This window comes from Myotis brandtii, unplaced genomic scaffold (assembly GCF_000412655.1).
Source record: "Myotis brandtii unplaced genomic scaffold, ASM41265v1 scaffold687, whole genome shotgun sequence".
Taxonomy (NCBI): Eukaryota; Metazoa; Chordata; class Mammalia; order Chiroptera; family Vespertilionidae; genus Myotis; species Myotis brandtii.
Window position 1 is genome coordinate 346,662 of NW_005370687.1, and position 18,355 is coordinate 365,016.

General features: G+C 55.6%; 2 protein-coding genes across 3 annotated transcripts in view; one reads left to right on the forward strand and one right to left on the reverse strand.

Moving 5' to 3' along the window:
• Window positions 1-16,496, forward strand: part of LOC102260475 (chromosome unknown open reading frame, human C6orf222) — a gene marked incomplete at its 5' end in the record, with an annotated part of 17,993 nt that extends 1,497 nt beyond the window's left edge. Inside the window, 10 exons of the mRNA XM_005881771.2 lie at window positions 37-165; window positions 2,372-2,436; window positions 2,690-2,969; window positions 3,882-4,013; window positions 5,249-5,310; window positions 5,841-6,081; window positions 6,893-7,024; window positions 8,103-8,167; window positions 9,482-9,724; window positions 12,018-16,496. Coding sequence (XP_005881833.1) covers window positions 37-165; window positions 2,372-2,436; window positions 2,690-2,969; window positions 3,882-4,013; window positions 5,249-5,310; window positions 5,841-6,081; window positions 6,893-7,024; window positions 8,103-8,167; window positions 9,482-9,724; window positions 12,018-12,053 — 1,385 coding nt within the window. The remainder of the gene's footprint in view (window positions 1-36; window positions 166-2,371; window positions 2,437-2,689; window positions 2,970-3,881; window positions 4,014-5,248; window positions 5,311-5,840; window positions 6,082-6,892; window positions 7,025-8,102; window positions 8,168-9,481; window positions 9,725-12,017) is intronic.
• A 252-nt stretch (window positions 16,497-16,748) lies between these two features.
• The window catches only part of PNPLA1 (patatin-like phospholipase domain containing 1), a 42,173-nt gene continuing 40,566 nt past the window's right edge, over window positions 16,749-18,355 (reverse strand). Inside the window, exons 9-10 of one of the 2 annotated variants that reach the window (XM_014529629.1) lie at window positions 17,562-17,667; window positions 16,749-16,890 (exon numbers count right to left, since the gene is read on the reverse strand). In XM_014529629.1, coding sequence (XP_014385115.1) covers window positions 16,840-16,890; window positions 17,562-17,667 — 157 coding nt within the window. In that variant the 3' untranslated portion in view covers window positions 16,749-16,839. Of the gene's footprint in view, window positions 16,891-17,060; window positions 17,668-18,355 lie in introns of those variants that run through there. The other variant, XM_014529628.1, reaches the window with a different exon arrangement.

Below are 18,355 nucleotides of genomic sequence, written 5' to 3' on the forward strand. Positions count from 1 at the left end.
CACACACTCCCTCACTTGCTTCTGCCTCCATTCCAGGCGGGGCGGATCCTGATCCCCACCAGTCCGTGCTCATCGAAGGCCGGGGTGCTGGGGCCTCGGAGCCTTCTTCCCAAGCCACGGGCCCCCGGCCGGAGGAGGAGCCCCAGAAGCTTGACCAGCTTGACCGTGAGTGAGAATCTACAGTCCTCTGGCCGCAGCTGGGGACTGACTGCCGGGGGTAGGGGGGTGGGAGGGGGACAGCTTAGGCCTTGGTCGCTCTCTGGCGAGCACTGACCTGCCCCCTGGGGCTCCTGGCCACACTTACTTTAGGGTTCCACGAAGGGAGTCACAAGAATTATGTGCTAATGAGCATGGGACTCTTTGTTATTCTCTTTAAACTTAGAAAAGGAATTTAGAAGAGAGGAAGATAGAATTTATGTATATATTTAAATATATCAGAGTGGACAGAACAGTTCTATGCACACTCATATGCTCACAGTTGTTAACAGTTGGCCATATTTGCTTTGTGAGTGTGTGTGTGTGTGTGTGTGTGTACATTCGTTGCTGAACCATTTTAAAATAATGCTTCATCCTTAAATACCCATCCTTAAATACCCAAGAAATAAGGACAGTCTCATACACAACCACATGCCTGGTATTGGCCCTAATAAAATCAATGCTGCTCCATTAATCTACTTCCCTGTACAGAATGGGCATGTTTTTAAAGCTATGAAACAGGAGCTCTCTGCCCATCAAAGGATAAGTAAAAGGCATTCAGCTGGTCATTGTGCCAGATGTTTATTTTACATGCTAACTGTTTCTCACCTGAGAGGGAATCAGCAGGTAGACAGAGTCCGGGAGTAAAAGCCAAGCAGGGTTAAGTGGGGGGCAGGGGGGGGGGCGCGGAGAAAGAGTCTACGGACATCCTGGGACCAGCTGGCAGCTAGCAGAGGCCACTGTGGGCTCGCTGTCCTTGCAGAGTGGCCAGGGCAGCAAAGAAGACCCTGATGTTGCTCGTGACTTCTCTGCAAAGACTGGGTAGTGTGGTTATGTATCAACTCGGCCGGCTGTCTGTCTTGTGGGCTGGAGTCCCTCCGTCCTCCAACCCCACCCGAGGCCAGGCCGGCACCCTTAGAAATAAGGACAGTCTCATACACAACCACATGCCTGGTATTGGCCCTAATAAAATCAATGCTGCTCCATTAATCTACTTCCCTGTACAGAATGGGCATGTTTTTAAAGCTGTGAAACAGGAGCTCTCTGCCCATCAAAGGATAAGTAAAAGGCATTCAGCTGGTCATTGTGCCAGATGTTTATTTTACATGCTAACTGTTTCTCACCTGAGAGGGAATCAGCAGGTAGACAGAGTCCGGGAGTAAAAGCCAAGCAGGGTTTCTAACTGAGAGCGAAGTGGGGGGCGGGGGCGGAGAAAGAGTCTGCGGACGTCCTGGGACCAGCTGGCAGCTAGCAGAGGCCACCGTGGGCTCGCTGTCCTTGCAGAGTGGCCGGGGCAGCAAAGAAGACCCTGATGTTGCTCGTGGCTTCTCTGCAAAGACTGGGTAGTGTGGTTATGCATCAGCTCGGCCGGCTGTCTGTCTTGTGGGCTGGAGTCCCTCTGTCCTCCAACCCCACCCGAGGCCAGGCCGGCACCCTTTCAGCCGTTTCTCCGACGGCATTTTGCAGGTTGGAAGGTCAGCGTTAGCCTTGAAAAGTATTTCCAAGCGCAGCCCGTCATTTGATGGCCTGACAGCCTTCGGAGGGAAGCAGAGCAGGGATTACGATCCACATTTCACAGGGAAAGAGATGAAGGCCCAGAGAGATTAGGAAATGTAGCCAAGATCACATAGCTTGCTCAACCCAAGGCAGATATTCACAGACCTGTGTGTTCTGAGGAAACAGCAGGGCACCAGGTGAACGCCTGAAGGACTGACCTGCAATGTCTTGCGTGAAAGTTCATGCCTTGGCCCAGTGCCCTTCCCCCGTGGACCTCCCAGCCTCTCAGAGGAGCAGCCCTGGGATGTGGTGCTTCCTGCCCCGTCTGAGGCCTCAGGAGATGCTCTAGGGCACCCCGTTCAACACAGGAGGCCCCTGCTGGTCTCAGAGTCCAGCACAGTCATTAGGAAGCGCGCTCTGTGCATCTAGAGCAGCGGTTCTCAACCTGTGGGTCGCGACCCTTTTGGCGGTCGAACGACCCTTTCACAGGGGTCGCCTAAGACCATCCTGCATATCAGATATTTACATGACGATTCATAACAGTAGCAACATTACAGTTATGAAGTAGCAACGAAAATAATTTTATGGTTGGGTCACAACACGAGGAACTGTATTTAAAGGGCCAGAAGGTTGAGAACCACTGATCTAGAAAGATTCACCGGAATCCACTCTCTTCCAGAGGATACTATCATCCAGATGATAGTGCAGCTGCTCCAAGCCGTGGGAGACGAGTGGGATGAAGAGGTGAGGAGCCAAGGAGAGGTGGGGATCCCCGGGGGCTTGATGCTTCCTCCCCCTCCTCCTCGTCCTCCCACTCCCCCTCTCCCTCGCTCTCTCCTGCCCCTTCTCCCCCTTCTCCTCCTTCTACCTGCCCTACCTGCCCTCCAGGCCTCCCAGCCCCCCTGCTCTGGACTCTGTCACCCCCTTGCCTGGGGACACCCCCTAGCACTTGGCTGCCATTGAGTTGCTTCTCAGGGAGCTCTCCTCTCTCCTCAAGGTCAGGGACCTGGCCCCGTTTTTCCCAGGCCCCCTACAACTTCAAGGCTCTCGGCGAGAAGTGGCCCCACAAAACCCAGCCCCAGCCGTCGTCAGGAAGAAATCCCAGGAGAGAAAGTCCAGCCTCAGGAGAACCTCTTCTCATAAGAGGCAGGGCTCCGAGGAGCCCAGGAGAGCGGGGGCTGCGGATGCTCCCAGCCCGGAGTCCCGGCCGTCCAAGAGGCCCAGCTTCCTGTACATGTGCGTCGGGGGCCACCGGGCCTCCATCTCCAGCAGCGTTGGTGAGCAGGCTCACGGTTACCATAGCAACACTGCGGCTGCCTCCAGCTCTGGACGCTTCCCCTGGGCTGGAGCTGGCCGTGAAGAGCAGCCAGCCCCGTTGACCTTTGTTATTCCCTGAGCAACATGGGGAGGCCCGTGGGGAGAGAGGGGTGCCAGCGGGCCACCTCCACACACCAGACCTCCGGGCCGAGGCCCCCAGTGGGAATTGTATTCAGGGACCCCCATCGTCCTCATCTCTGCACCCCAGCCTCCACACCCTGGCAGCGGGGGGCTGTGCAGGACGGAGGAGACTGGGAGGCGGGAGACCTGGGTTCTGGGCTGTACTCCCTATGTCGTTCTCCATCTCCGTGCCTCACTCTCCTCGCCTGTAAACCAGGACACCTGCCCACTGTGGATCTAGATCAATGAGCCCTCGGCCGTTTTATTACCTCCATTTTACAGATGAGGGAACTGATCGTTAGGGGGCAAAACAGCGGTCAAGGTCATGGCCCATCAGTGATGGAGCCAGAGCCAGAGGGAGAGGATCTCCTGGGTGCCAGCGGGAGCAGCCTATTTAAAAGGAGGGGCAACGCTTTGAACCAGAGAGTGGGTTTTCCTGCAGCGGATTCTGGACCAAAGTGCTGACTCATTCTACGCACTTACTCTCCAACTAGTGGATCAAGCCAGGCTGGTGGAGGGGTGAGGTCACTAGGGGAGGGAGGCGAGGGAGTAAGCCCAGGAAGCCAGGTGTTCAAATGCAAGGCCCTGCCCAGCAGCTCACCTCCACCCGGCTCACTCCCCCGGCTCACTCCCCCGGCTCAGATATTCAAATTCTGGCCACAGAGCGAACAGTGAAGGCTCTGTCGCATCTGTGCAGTAGTTAACAGCCTTGAACTAACAAAACACACTCACCATTTCATTTTGCTTCTCAGACTTGGAAGAACCTGAAGTCCAAGAGGCCTCGTCTACAGATTGTGGGGGTCCAAGTCCCTTCGAGCTTCCCATCCACTCAGGAAGCCGGGAGCCCGGAGAGGACTTGCAGCCGGACAAAGCCTCGGAGTGCAGTCAGTACCCCTCGCCTCACCCCCCCGCCCCCCGGGTCCCTTCAGAACGTCTGGCCTGACCCCTCCACTTGCAGAAGGGAAACTGAACCAGAGAGGCAGAGACTTGTCCTGACCTCTGAGTGCGGTGGGCGCCCAGCCACACCGCGGTCACCCCCTGTCTGAGCCTCCGCTGCGAAACGCCCTCCTTGGGGGGCGGCCATAGGTGCTTCGGGGAGGCATTGGCTCACGTCATGGGCTGGGTAGAGGTGTGATTTAGGGCCTGGGTTTGAATTTGGGCTCTGACCTCTTGCAGTCGCATCAACTTGGACAAGTTGCTTCTTCTCTGGCCTCAGTTTCCTCATCAGTATAATCCTATCTAATAATAGACAAAGATTGAAATTAGCTGTACCTCCGCTACACCTCCCATTGGCTAATCAGCGAGATATTCAAATTAACCGCCAACAAAGATGGCGGCTAATTTGCATACTGCAGGCAGATCCCGCTGCGCTGCCCAAGGCGAGATCCTGGCCTGCCGTGTCTTGGGCGGGGCGGGCGGGGCGAACGGCAGCATGATCCGTGAGAGGGCGCAGGTTGGGCTGAGGGACCCCCCTTCCCTGCCAGTGCACAAACTTTTGTGCACGGGCCTTCTAGTGGGGATAATAATAGTGCCGACCGCATAGAGCTGTTGGACGCACTAAAGGAGTGGATGCCCATGCAGCATTGAGAGCAGTGCCCCTTCGCAGCTGATAAACGTTAGCTGTCATTTGTTGTTATCACTATTGTTGAGGCTGTTCAGAGCCGCAGGGGAAGCAAAGAGGATGGGAAGGGGAAGGGCCACAGGAGAGAAGCTCAGCAAATGGCAGCTGCCCTCACGATCATTACTGTTTCATGGCGGGTAAAAACCATTTTCCTGTTTTCCTCTCACCTAATGGGGGGGGGGGGCACCCCAGGCCCTCCCTGGGGACTGATCATGACTATGTCCCCTTGAAGTTGGCTCTGCCCTCGGGCCCCGCCTGAGGGATCTGTGAGTCCCGTGGGTCAGGACTGGGACAGCGGAAATGCAAGCTCCTTCGCACCTAGGAGACCGGAGAATCGCCCACCCGGGGCCTTAGGAAATGAAGACTGACCCACACTTTCTATGTCCTTTTTTAGAAGAATTTATCCAGAAGATCGTCGCCCTACTCCAAGATGCACAGGGCCTTAGGAAATGCAGACTGACCCACACTTTCTTCTGCACTTTCTTTGTCCTTTTTTAGAGGAATTTATCCAGAAGATCGTCGCCCTACTCCAAGATGCAGAGGAGCAGGAGGGGGAGAAGGTGAGGAGGACGTTCCCCGCCTAGGCCCTGACCCTCACTATGGACCCGGGTCCCTGCCTGGCACCATCACTTCCCTGCCCTCCCCAGTTCTACATCCTGCCAGAACCCTGCTCCGCCCCTCCTTCCCCGTCGCCGCAGGCTCCCTCTCCACCCCTGAGCATCAGTGGCTCTTCCCTCTGGGCCACACACCCCCTCTGGCCCGCATGGGTCTCTCTTCGTTCCAGGGGATGCTGGTCTCTTTCCCCAGCTCACTTGCAATTTCCTCAAAGTCCAGGGCCTGACTCACTATGGACCCGGGTCCCTGCCTGGCACCATCACTTCCCTGCCCTCCCCAGTTCTACATCCTGCCAGAGCCCCGCAGGCTCCCTCTCCACCCCTGAGCATCAGTGGCTCTTCCCTCTGGGCCACACACCCCCTCTGGCCCGCATGGGTCTCTCTTCGTTCCAGGGGATGCTGGTCTCTTTCCCCAGCTCACTTGCAATTTCCTCAAAGTCCAGGGCCTGACTCGATCTCTCTCGTCTCACCTGCAGCAACTCCAAGTCCAGGAGCCAGAGGTGGCCTCGGAAAACCCGGCCCCACCCTGCAGGAAGAAATCCCAAGAGAAGAAGTCGAGCTTCCGAAAAGCCTTTTCCCATAAGAAGCATGGCTCCAAGGAGCCCAAGAGAGCGGGGCCTGCAGGTGCCGCCAGCCCCGAGTCCCGGCGGCCCAGGAGGCCCACCTATCTGCCCCTGTGTGTGGGGGGCCATCGGCCCTCCATCTCCAGCAGCGTTGGTGAGTGGGCCTGCTGTTGTCATGGTAGCAGAGGCAGCCTCTGACCCCTGGCTTCCTCCAGGGCAGGGGCTGGCCAGCTGCATGGCCTCTGGTTCAGTCTTGACTTTTGCTCTCTGCTCTGAACAGAGCGGGGAGGTGCGGGAGGACCGTGGGGAAGGAGAGGGGCGGGCTGCTGGCAGGACCCACCACTCCCCACACTCCCCGCATCCCACACACACACTCCAGCATTTGAAAGCAAAGGTGGAAGGAGAACAGTGCCTCTGTGCATTAGGCAAGTGCACCCGCTAATGGAGAAGCACAGGCCGAGGTCTGATGAAGGAAGGTAGGCTGGGGCTGTCTTTCGCTGCTCTGAGTGTGAGGACCGCTGGGCACAGTGATCCCCTGGCCTCTGGAGTGATTCTCCATGCCACGCGCACACATAGTATCTCATTTAACCAGCTCACAACCTGCGAGGCCCGTCTTGTTACTCCCATCGGACAGATGGAGAAAGTGAGGTTCCCACAGGCTAAGGGACTGCAGGGTAACAGGGAAAGTGAGTTCACCTGGTGGGACCTGTTGGCAGGCCTGCTTGTTTTCCTCCCGGGCAGAGAGGAGGCCGAAGGGCTGAGAGGAGGCCGAGGGATTTCGGGAGGGGGCAGGTAGAGTCCCATGAACTCCTCTGACGTGGGCCCGTGGGGCGGGGCTCACCCAGGAGCCTGGAACAGAGGCCCCACTCCTGCCAGTGCCTGTGGACACTGCTGTCAGCCCCGGGCGCAGTGACGCGCTTGAGGACTTGGTGCAAACACATTCACACCAGCTCCTTTTGCCCCAGATCCGGAGGGTCCTGAGTTCCGGGAGTCTTCGCCTGCAGAAGGGGGACGAGATGGATCCTCAGAATCACCCTCCCAGGCCAGAAGCCACGAGCCAGAAGGGAGACCTCTGCCGGACGGAGCGTGTGAATCTAGTGAGTACCACCTGCTCTCACCTGGGACGGTGCCCCGTGGACTTACCAGGCTGAGCCCGAGTAGGGAACTGGAGGGCAGCTGGCAAATGTCCAGGAGACTGGAAGGCAGGGAGGGGAGGGGAGCCTTTCAGCTGGGGCTGCCGGGGCCGAGTTGGAGACTGAGAGCCTTCTTCAGGCAGAGAACACCAGTCTATTCTAAGGGATGTAACTTCACGCCACCCACCCCACACCATTGGTTTGCTCGAAGATTTCATTAATTCCTAGCTTGCTCCGGGTCCCATAAGGAGAGGTGTGCTGGCAAGCAGGCTGGGCTGGGGGAGGGGTGGTGTCAAGCAGGGAAGCCCGATCTGCAGCCTTTGCAGATTTCTGTGGTACAAATATCCCCACTGTGGCCAATTTCAACTGCTGGCAGTTGATAATCAGGGCCCACAGCCTCCCCGACCATTTGCAATGAACCCTTGGTCTGAGCAGCCCCCCCGCACACCGCTGCTTACAGCCTAGCCGGTGGGGACATTCCCGCTCCATCCGTAGCCGGGAAGTCTCCCTCCCCCTTTCTGGTCCCAGCTCCATTCCTGACCCTGAAGCCTGGGTGGGGACATCGAGGGCGCAGCTTTCGTATCTGTCAAGTCACTGTGGCCAATTTCAACTCCTGGCAGTTGATAATCAGGGCCCACAGCCTCCCCCACCATTTGTAATGAACCCTTGGTCTGAGCAGCCCCGCACACCACTGCTGACAGCCTGGCCGGTGGGGACATCTGGCCGGTGGGGACATTTCCGCTCCATCCGTAGCCGGGAAGTCCCCCTCCCCCTTTCTGGTCCCAGCTCCATTCCTGACCCTGAAGCCTGGGTGGGGACATCGAGGGCGCAGCTTTCGTATCTGTCAAGTGGCTGCGGGGGAAGCGTGGCCGCCCAAAGCCCCTTCTATTTCCGTAAAGCAGCCAGGCCCAGCTCTCAGGCCCAGCGCTAGCTCGGGGAGGACGCCCCTCTGCCCTTCACGACCAGCCTGTGCTGTGTGTTAGACACAGTCGTCTAAGCCACGTGTGACGGCACCACGTGCCCACTCTCCTTTATCTTCCAGAGGAGCTGGTCATCCAGCAGCTGGTGGCGCTCCTCCCAGGAGTGGACGGCCATTTGGGGGAGCAGGTAAGAGCACTCAGTCCCCCCGAGGCCAACCCCGGGGCCTCAGCAACCCACAGCGAAGACCTGAGTTCAACCCCCATCTCTCTGTCGGGGTGACCTTGGGCGTGTCCCTTAGCCTCTCTGAGCCTCACTTTCCTCTTTTGCAAACTGGGGGATAAATATCTTCTTAGCAAAGTTTAGTGCATAGATAGAAAGTGCCACACAGTTAGCAGATGAGATACAGGTTAGTTTAAAATAATATAAAGCTCGTGTGGCTCCCTGCCAGCCCGACCACCCCATCAAGTCCTCCCTGAAGCTCAGCTCAAGTCCCACCTCCGGGAGCCTCCTTCCGAGTCCGGGTGGACTTGACTGGGGGAGGTCCTGCACACCCTCAGCACCTATGTGACCTCCAGCTCGTTCAGGCTTCTAGATGTCCCTCCCCTGCTAGACAGCCTCTACGGACGGTTCCTTGCCCTGGAAACCTCCGTCTCCTCAGAGACACACACACAGATCGCTCATGAAGGGTCATTGGTGGGAGCGCAGGTCGCAGATGAGTGAGTCGTGTGGCAGACGCTGTAGGTACCTGACCTCACCGTGTAGCCCGGCCCAACTGCACCTGCATCCTTTGGCCTGAGGACTGGCCCCAGAGCCACTTTGCCACCCACGTGGTAGGTTAGAATGAACACCCTCCACCTCCCAGGAGCTGTCCTCAATGGCTGATGGGAGCTGGTGGGTGCACACCCCAGTCCCTCGCTCCGGGGCTGGTTTCTTGAGTGCCCGAGGGGACTGTGTGGCTGCTCTCCCATCCGAGCTCCTCATTTCCCATCAGGGTTTCCCCGGGATCATTTCCCCATAAGAGAGCCGCACCCGGACCTGTCTCTGCTCGGCCTGGGGAGGGGGAGAGGGGCGGGACCCAACCTAAGACATTTAGGTAGTAAGAGGAGGAGGTGTAGGGTGGGAACTAAAATTCATCAACATCTAGACCGACACATTTTACATAAACCACCTCATCAACCCCTCGCCGGGATAATCAGGGCGGGGCATCAGCCTCCCGTTTTCTACAGACCGAGCAGAGGCTCCGAGAGCTCTCGCAGCCGTAGGGGCGGTTAAACCCCGCTGTCCGGCTCCAAACACCTGCCCCTCGCCCCCAGGTTGTCCTGCTGTTTGCAGCGGGACATTGCAGAACAGATTCTGAGCGGCTGTGGGAGGAATGGAACCGGGAGCTTATCCCAGGGACAATGAGGCCGCCCGGCCTGGCTGCATGGAGTGAGGGAGAGGCCGTGGGTGGGAGGGTCGCCTGCCAGCAACACTGATGCCTGCCTTCATTTCTGCTTCCAGATCAGGCGACACCCCAGCCTTAAGAAGTTTTTCTACCAGCTCCCGGACGCCTCCCTCAGAAAGCTGGCGGCCACCCTGCGCAGACGGGGCGCCTGCTCCCCTGAGCCCCGCAGGGGCCTCCCGGAGAGGCCCTACCAGTTTGCCTTTGACTTGGCCAACAAGTACGCCGGCAGGAATGGGCACTCCGCCCTCAGCCTGATGGGCCTGCGCTACCCCCAGCTCCCACACACGGAGGCCCAGCAGGTGAGACACCGCGATGTGGCGCAAGTGACGAAAAGGTTGACAAGGTCGGGGTCACGTCGGGATCTACTCACTGCCTAGTTCAGGACTTTTGGGGTCCAGCTGAAGTGCCACCTCCTTGCTGAGGCCTTCTGACTCAGTTCTACACCGCGGTGACCTTTTTCTTTCCCCAAACCCTCACTGGCTTTACCTGATAATTAACATCTTCTTCATTTGGCTCTGGTCTCAACTGTGTGCGTTTCCATACTTTTTGTTAAAGGAATTCATCTTTTTTAAAAAAATATGTTTTTTAAATATATTTTTATTGATTTCAGAGAGGAAGCGAGAGGGAGAGAGAGATAGAAGCATCAATGATGAGAGAGAATCATTGATCGGCTGCCTCCTATTGGGGATCATGCCCGCAACCCGGGCAGGTGACCTTGACTGGAATCAAACCCGGGACCCAGGCCACTGAGCCAAACCGGTTAGGGCTTTAAATATGTTTTTATTGACTTTAGAGAGAGAGGAAGGGAGAGAGAGATAGAAACATCAATGAGAGAGAAACATCCATGATCAGCTGCCTCCTGCACGTCCCCTACTGGAGATTGAGCCCACAGCCCGGACATGTGCCCTGCCTGGGAATCAAACGGCGACTTGGTGTATGGGACAACACTCAACCAGCTAAGCCACACCGGCTGGGCCACTTTCATGCTTTTTGATATCAGCCTGGGATATGGGACTGGCTGCTGTCTTAGCTAACCCTCTTATTGTTCCATGGGTTCTGCTGCGTGGCTTCCCAATCTGAGACTGCCATAAAACTGAAATAATGAAGCAGAGTAAGGTTGCATATCAAACAAGGACTGGAGGAGTGAGCACCCGGGGGCGCTCCTTCACAGGCCTGGGTCCTTGGTTAAGACCCTCCCCTGCCCCACGCTCACTCTTCTGATTGCCTCATGCTTCCCCCTCCCCCAAGACTCTGAGATTCCCATTTAGAAATAACACTCACCACTGATTTTTTTAAAAATATGAGTTTTCACATGCACTCTGGAAGACTCGGATAAACAGTTTCCCCCACTCCTTTCAAATCCACTTAAAATAACCTGCTTACAAACACTGGACCCAGATCTGTAGAGCAGAAGCTACTGAATGAGGGTGTGACTTTAGAGCAGTGGTTCTCAACCTTCCTAATGCTGCGACCCCTTTAATACAGTTCCTCATGTTGTGGTGACCCCCGACCATAAAATTATTTTCGTTGCTACTTCATAACTGTAATTTTGCTACTGTTATGAATTGTAATGTAAATATCTGATATGCAGGATATATTTTCATTGTTACAAATTGAACATAATTAAAGCATAGTGATTAATCACAAAAACAATATGTAATTATATATGTGTTTTCTGATGGTCTTAGGCGACCCCTGTGAAAGGGTCGTTTGACCCCCCAAAGGGGTTGCGACCCACAGGTTGAGAACCGCTGCTTTAAAGGAAAGAAATGTTCTTTTTGTTGGTGTTGGACACACAGAACCAGAAATTTTACATCCTAATGCCCCCCCCCACCCCCCCAGGAAACGGGAGCATCATTGCAATGTTGTCACCATCACTCAAATACTCTGTCTTCCTCTCCTGGAATGAATTACCCTTGGAAGCCATGTGCTCAGTCTTACAAGCTACACATATTTGCTGCTTGTTATTCAAATGCTCTGCCCAACAGTGGCTTGTTCTCCCGGTGAGAACTCCTTGTGACTTCACACCTCTCCTTTCTCAGCCTTACCTTCTTCTCCCGAGAATGGGGATATTACAGGTCACTTGGCCTGTAGGTAATAGTTTATAGAGCGATCTGAGTTCTTTGTGGAAGATATTGGAAACATCAGTTCTGACATCCTCAGTAGCCCTAATTCCTTCCTCTGGTTTTATCATTCCTTCACTCATTCATTCATCCACTTACTCATTCAACCAGTAGATAGTGTGCAAGGTGCTGTGAGGGCCTGTGGGAGGTTCTGCTAGTGGGAAAAACAGACTGATCCCTGCTGACAGAGTTAAGTATCAATTCCATGCCAAATTAGTGGTAACTGAGGTCAAGAAAGCAAGTTGGCTCTGGGAGACTTCCAGGAGGTGGCAGGCATTGATTTTCACTTTCGAGGCCGGAGAGGCTGTAGATGGGGAGAAGGGACCAGGAGGGCACTGTGGGCAGAAGGCACTGTGTGAGCAGAGACCCGGAGGGGGAGCTGGTGTGGTGTGGTGACGAGTGAAGGAGACGTCTATTGTTATCACACGCCTTGGGCTCTGGCTAACACCTATGTTCCTTTTCTCCTCAGAACATCACAAGTCTTGACTTCCAGAGTCCAGATTGAAAGCTGTGCCTTGCACTCAAGTGCCCTTGAACTAGCCAAGCAATTGGTGGCTTTGCCAGGAGACCCCGAAGATGCTCCATGATTGTCCCAATCCGCTGCTTCCCAGAGACGACTGCAGACAGAGGACAGCCTTCCGTGTCCTCACATCGCCGTGGGCGTGAGATGAGAACGCACGACGCATTCGCCCACGGAGCGAGAGGCGGACACACCCTGTTGGGAGAAATAACACTGGACTGGGGGCTTCAACTGGTGACCTGCTTCAAACTTGCTGCAAGACCCTGCATGTCCCTGTCCCCTCAGACCTTGGATTCTGGGTGGAGGGGACCCACTGTGTCCCTTCGGGCTCTGTGTTCCGAAATCTGTCTAAAGAGGGGTGGTGAGTGCTTTTACGCCTCCCCACTGAGCTGGAGGCACTCGCCAAATGAATGAATGAATGAATGAATGAACAGAAAGGTGGAGAACTCCTGAGATCCAGGCAGCTTGTCAGGCATCCCTGGAGGCCTTGCTCCTCAGCTGGGATTGTACAACCAGGGGTTCTGTCTCTACGCTGTGGGGTGGGGAGGAAGTGGGGGAGCCACCTGGACAAGCACTGGACCAAAGTCTGCATTCTGGGGACGACCCTGGTGCCCACTTGTGCCCTTGAGTGTCTCCTGGTTTTCACTTTCATTTAAGAGTTACCAAGTCCTTAATCTTATTATTATTATTATTATTTTTTTTACTGGCATGTATTTTATTGACCCACAGAGCTAAAAATATGGCCACTAACATATAGAACACCTGCTGACATTTTTTCAGGTGCTGGTTTTAAATGAGTCTTAGTTTCAAAAGTACATTGAACCTCTCGCCAGAACATCCACATGCATTTAAACAGGTGTGCCTCTATGTGCGACACATCATTTATTCAGTTGACAGGGCCCACAGGGACTTGTAGACGCGGCCCAGGAACTCTGCAGGCCAGAGAGGGAAGACCTATGCACTGGGGCTCCTGGTCTCAGACCTTGCAGCCCTGCGTCCTGTGATTCTATGGGCAGAGAACGGAAGCCGGTGCCTTGCAGCGTCGCATGGGCGTTTGCCGAGAGCGAGTGAGAAGTGAGTGTGAAGGTTCTGAAGAAGGCACAGTGCCTTGTCCACTGTGTCATCGTCAGATAGTGTTATTACAGCCACAGTGCGGTAGTTTTCAGGAAATGGGGAGGGTTCCAGCTGGCTCACCATGGGCTGCACGGCGCGCTGCTCAGGGGCACCTGGCCCAGGAAGTGCTAGTCACCTCTGGGCGTTGTGCATTTGTAGATTTGTGAGGACAATTTTCCAGCTCATGCAGGGTCTCATTTGTGTCCAAAGGTGAAGGGTGGGCTGTCAGGGGCTCTGCTGTCTACCCAACTGAACAGTTTCAACAGTTTGGCCCCAGGGAGCCATTTCCACGTGCCATCACCTACAGGCACGCCCGCAGGGATAGGACCACAGCCTGACCCAGGGGAGGGTTGCTGACACCTGGATGGCAAACTCAGTCTTATCACTGAGCACCATGGGGTGGGGCTGGGTGGAGAAGCCCTGGGCAGAGAGGCCTTGGGTGTTCAGATGGGACTGACCTCAAACCTGAGGCAAAGTTTAGGAATCGCAACTAATCCCATTCTGAAAGTCATTTAGTGTTATTGCTGCTAAGAAGGGGTGGCGGGGAGGGGGGGGGTGAGCTATTTATGGGTTTATCTTAGGTGGTGTGTAGGAATACAGCGCCAAATGTGAAGGATGGGAACCAGTTTTAAATGGGGGTCAGGAACCTTCCGTCCGTGGTTTCTCATTCGGAATGGTGCTCTTTAAGCTGCATGCGTGTTTGGTATGAGCTCCCGATGCTGGCATCTGTCTCATTTTTGTACTGTGTTATTTGGACAAATAAAGAAACAATTTGCACTGAGGTCTCAGGTGGGTCATTCACAGTGGAGACAAGACGGGGGCCCACGGGCCATATCCAGGCCGGTCATGTGCCTGCAAGGCTGCGGGGTTGGCCTCCTCGTCCAGCCGGGGTCCCTGTCTGGACGCTATCCCGGTGTCCCCTCCTTGGGTGCCACCTTGCTGAGGCAGTGACAAAGGTGCTCCGGGCTGGGCCTCGGGCGGGAGAGGCTGCCCACAGGCTGACGACCTTGGAGACAGACACTTGCCCCCCAGACCTGACATTCTGCACCTCTGCGGCTCTTAGGGTGACAGTTCCTTGTTATGTCCCAGAAAATGTGGGCCCGGCCTCATTCTCAATCATCTGTTTTATCCGTCCTTAAATCCTGGCGCCCAAACTCTGTCACTCAGAACCAGGATAGACTTGGCAGAAGCCAGTGCCTGGTTTGGGTCTGGAAACGTGGTCTCCATTGGAAGGCATCGAAGGCCTCCTTTCCCCACTCAGATCACATGGGAGTTCTGCCGTGGCTCCTGGGGGAGGCGACCCTGTTGTGTGGTGGCTTGTGTTCTTTTCAAACCACATTTCCATTCCCCGAGCCCAGATGCTCATGGGGAGGGAGGAGAGGGCAGTACTAGTATCCTCACCTCCCAGATGAGGAAGCTAAGGCTCAGAGTGGGCGGTGCCTTGTTCCAGATCACAGAACCCCTGTTATAATGGCCCCCTTACTGTCTAATCCAGCGGTCCTTACGGACCTCACGGACCTTTAACCCATTAACTCCTATATCAAACCAGCATTTATCGAGCACTTACCACGGGCCAGGGCTGATGTAAAAGACACAATCCCGCCCTCGGGATGCTAATGAACCTCAGTGGTTATGGGACTTTTGTGCCGTTGGGAATACAGGGTGGGGGACACTGTACGAGGGTGGGCCTCCCTCAATTCAGACCCCGGAGGTTTGCAAGTGCCCTGCAGTGCACCCGACCCTGCTGCTTTGAAAGGCTTTTAAAGGTGGGCAAGTAACATCAGGACATAATTAAGCTAATTTCTCACCCTGAGCAGGCAGGAGGCTAAGCGGGTGAGTCTGAGACAACGGGGTCAGCAGAGAACTGGTGAGTTGGGGGTGTTAGCTGGTCACAGAGAGGGCCGCACCGCCGCTGTCATTCAGATTCGCTTGTTTGGAAAACCAGTGTGTTCTGGCCTTGGCCCCAGTGAGGCCTCCCAGTTTCAAAGCAGGTGACTGGCTTCAAAAAACAATCCATTCGTGTGTTTTTTGTTGTTTTTGTTTTTAAGAGCATAAAAAGGAGAAAGGAACTACTTTGGGTTACCAAATTTAGCAAGTAAAAATATGGTGGCCCTGTTAAATTTGAATTTCAGATATACAAAAAAAATAATAATAATTGCAATACTGGGGACATACAATACTGGGGACATACTTATACTAAATAAATACTCACTATTTATCTGAAATGCAAATTTAACAAAGCTTCCAGTATCTTATCTGGCAACCCTGAAACTAATGCAAGTACAATTCTCTTGATTACCTCAAATGGGGGAAAAGGAAAGTAAGCAAAATGAAGGAAAATATATAAGGGGACTTACTGATACTTATAACTACAGCATGAGAGCAGCTGGGCTCTGAATCCGGGCTCTGAGCTAGACAGCAGGTACTACGCTGTGCAGTTCTCCCTTGCACACCAGGGGACACGCACTCCTGAGCTGTGCAAACTGTCCTTCCCTCCCCGTCCCCATGGCTCAGGCCTCCGGGCACAGCCATCTGCACAAGGAGAGGCCTGCAGCGGAGGTCCGGGCTCCCAGAACCAGGCCCTCCCTGGGCCACAGAACCAGGCAGGCAGGGGTCCAAGTACACACGAGACTTGACTCTGCTCAGGCCTCTCCCAGGCACATCCAGGTCTTCCGGGCAGAAGCTTCTGAGGGGCTTGCGAAGACTCGTGTTCCCCGACGTGGTCCCGTTACGCGCAGGCTCCACCAGGGCCTCCTTCCATACGGCCCCCTCCCTCCGCGGCTAAATCTGCTCCGTCCTCCTGGTGCCCAGCCCCGTTCAGGGCCGCCTCCCACCCAGCCCCTAGGTTTGGGGTTCGGGGCTTGTTAGGCAAATGCATCTGAGGCTTTGGACAGCCTGGGCTCCCTCACTGGGCCGGTCGGGCTGGAGGTCACGACCACCCTGGGGCTGGAGGGGCTCCTTTTTCAGGACAGGCTGGGGAAACTGAGGCTGGAGGTGTCTTTCTTGTGGAACATTTCACTTCGGTGTGAACAGCGGAGTCTGCCCTCATTCGGGCTGGGGGAGGGGAGGGACGTCTGGCCCCATTTCCTCTACAGCCACACGGACTCAGGGAGGCCAGAGCCGCCAACCCCACTCACTGCCCCCCAGTTCCCGGAGCCGGAGGCGGGGAGGCTGCTGCCGCCTCAGCTCCATCAGGGGCTCCAGAGGCGGCCGAGGCGGCGGCCAGTCCACGTGGAGCCTTAAGTGAATGGAAAACAAAACTCAAGAACTTGGTCTCTTGACCCCACAGGAAACGGGAGAGTGTCCATGGCTCAGCCCTGCCGGACCCTCCAGAGTTTTGCCCCTCGGACTAGATCCCGCGGCTGGGACACATCTGGCCCCCTCTGGGGCTGGGGCTGGGGCTGGGGGGGAGCAAGGCCCCGGGCCCGCCAGCAGGAGGGCTGCGCTGCATGCTCCCCAATTCCCGTCCTTGTCCGCCCGTCTGTCCAGAGCAGGGGAGTGGAAGCTGAGAGGATGTGAAGACAAGAAGGTGCTCGCCCGGGGAAGCAGGACCCTCTACACCAACAGGCTTGATAGTGGGTGTCACCCTGGTCCCCCAAAGGCCAAGGGCGAGGGGACAGCGTCTGAGGACAGCGGGGAGAAGGCTCGGCTGGGTTCGTCAGGTTCTCTCCCGTTCCAGCTCGAGTTCTCGCTCTCGGCTCACAGCCTCCTGGAGAAAGGACACAGACTCATCATTGCTAAGTCCCCCGCCTCGGACTTCCCTCCCCGACTCCCAGGGAGAACATTCTCACAGCTGCGTGCCCTGGGGCGTCCCGGGCACGTGCCAGGCCCCACCATGGCCGCCTGACGCGTCCAAATCGGAACTCTCCATTTACAAAAGCCAGTTAGAAGTTCACTTCGTTACTAAGAGTGTTTGAAACATTATGGGTTTACAGAAGTCCGTTAATATGTGGGTTTTCGGGAAGGGAAGAGGCGGAGGCCCCGCACGCTGGCCAAGGATACACTGCCAACACAGGCGTAGGCCCCGCGCGAGCCTTATGGCACATGTTATTGTACGGCTTCCCATGCTATTTACACAGCTCTGTCGCTCTGTGCGTCACTCATACAGATTTCTGCAGTTAGCAGGCAATTGTTCTAACAAAAGCAGTGCATATGACAACCTTCCACAGCTGGCAGTCTAGTTCTCAGGGAAGGGGTGCTGTTTTCTTAGTGCACAGGCAGTGCATGGGCTAGTGTTGGCCTTGACTGTGACCAGGAAGAGGGGCAGGGTCAGGGAGGGGCAGGAAGGAAACTGGGTTGAGGGTGCTCAGGGGTCACCACAGCATCCCGGGACAGGGCAGTCGTGTCTGGCCTCCAGGGACACCCTGGGGAGTTCCACACCTCGGGGCTGCTGCATTCCTGGATCCCGCTGGGGTGAGGCCTGTAGGTGACCCACACGGTCTTGGAAGTGGAGAGCGCAGAGAAGTCGAGTGGGCAGGGAGCAGACCTGGGTGTGAGGAGAAAGGAGACAGAAACGGGGGATGGGAAGACCTGAGTTCCAAACGCTCCTCTACCTGCTGTGTGACCCTGGGCAAGTCACTTGCCCTCTCTGGGACACTGCAGGAAGGGCCTGCTGAGCCCCTTGGAGAAATGCTGGATGTGAATGTGCATATTCCTGGATACTTTCCAGTCTGACTGTGTCATTCTAGTGTTTAAACCCTGTGATGACTCCCCAGCACCACAGGCAAAGCCCAACCTCCTTAGCACGGCACCCTGCCCCGCCACGTCTCCTGTGCACCTCCGAGTGCACCTCCAGGCCTCTCCCTGCCCAAACGGAGAAACAGGACTAGACCCTGCGACTTCCGACTCTGACTCCAGCTCTGGGGGCTGCCGTGGGTGGCCAACACCTGGTGACAGACCCCTGGATTCAGATCCTGCCTCTGCCACCATCCAACTGCGTGACTTTGAGGATGTTCCTTAACCTCTCAGCGCCTCAGTGCTTAGAACCTAATAACTGCTATATAAATTTTAGCTGTAATTACTACATTCACATTCGAACAGGTGGAAATTCCATAATGACTCAAAGGAGAGGCTCTCCAGTGGTGGAAATTGGGGGAGTCCGACAGACTTGGTAGCAATTAGGGAAATCTGAGTAGCAGGTAGCAAGATGGACCTCTTCCCGTTCCACCTGCAGC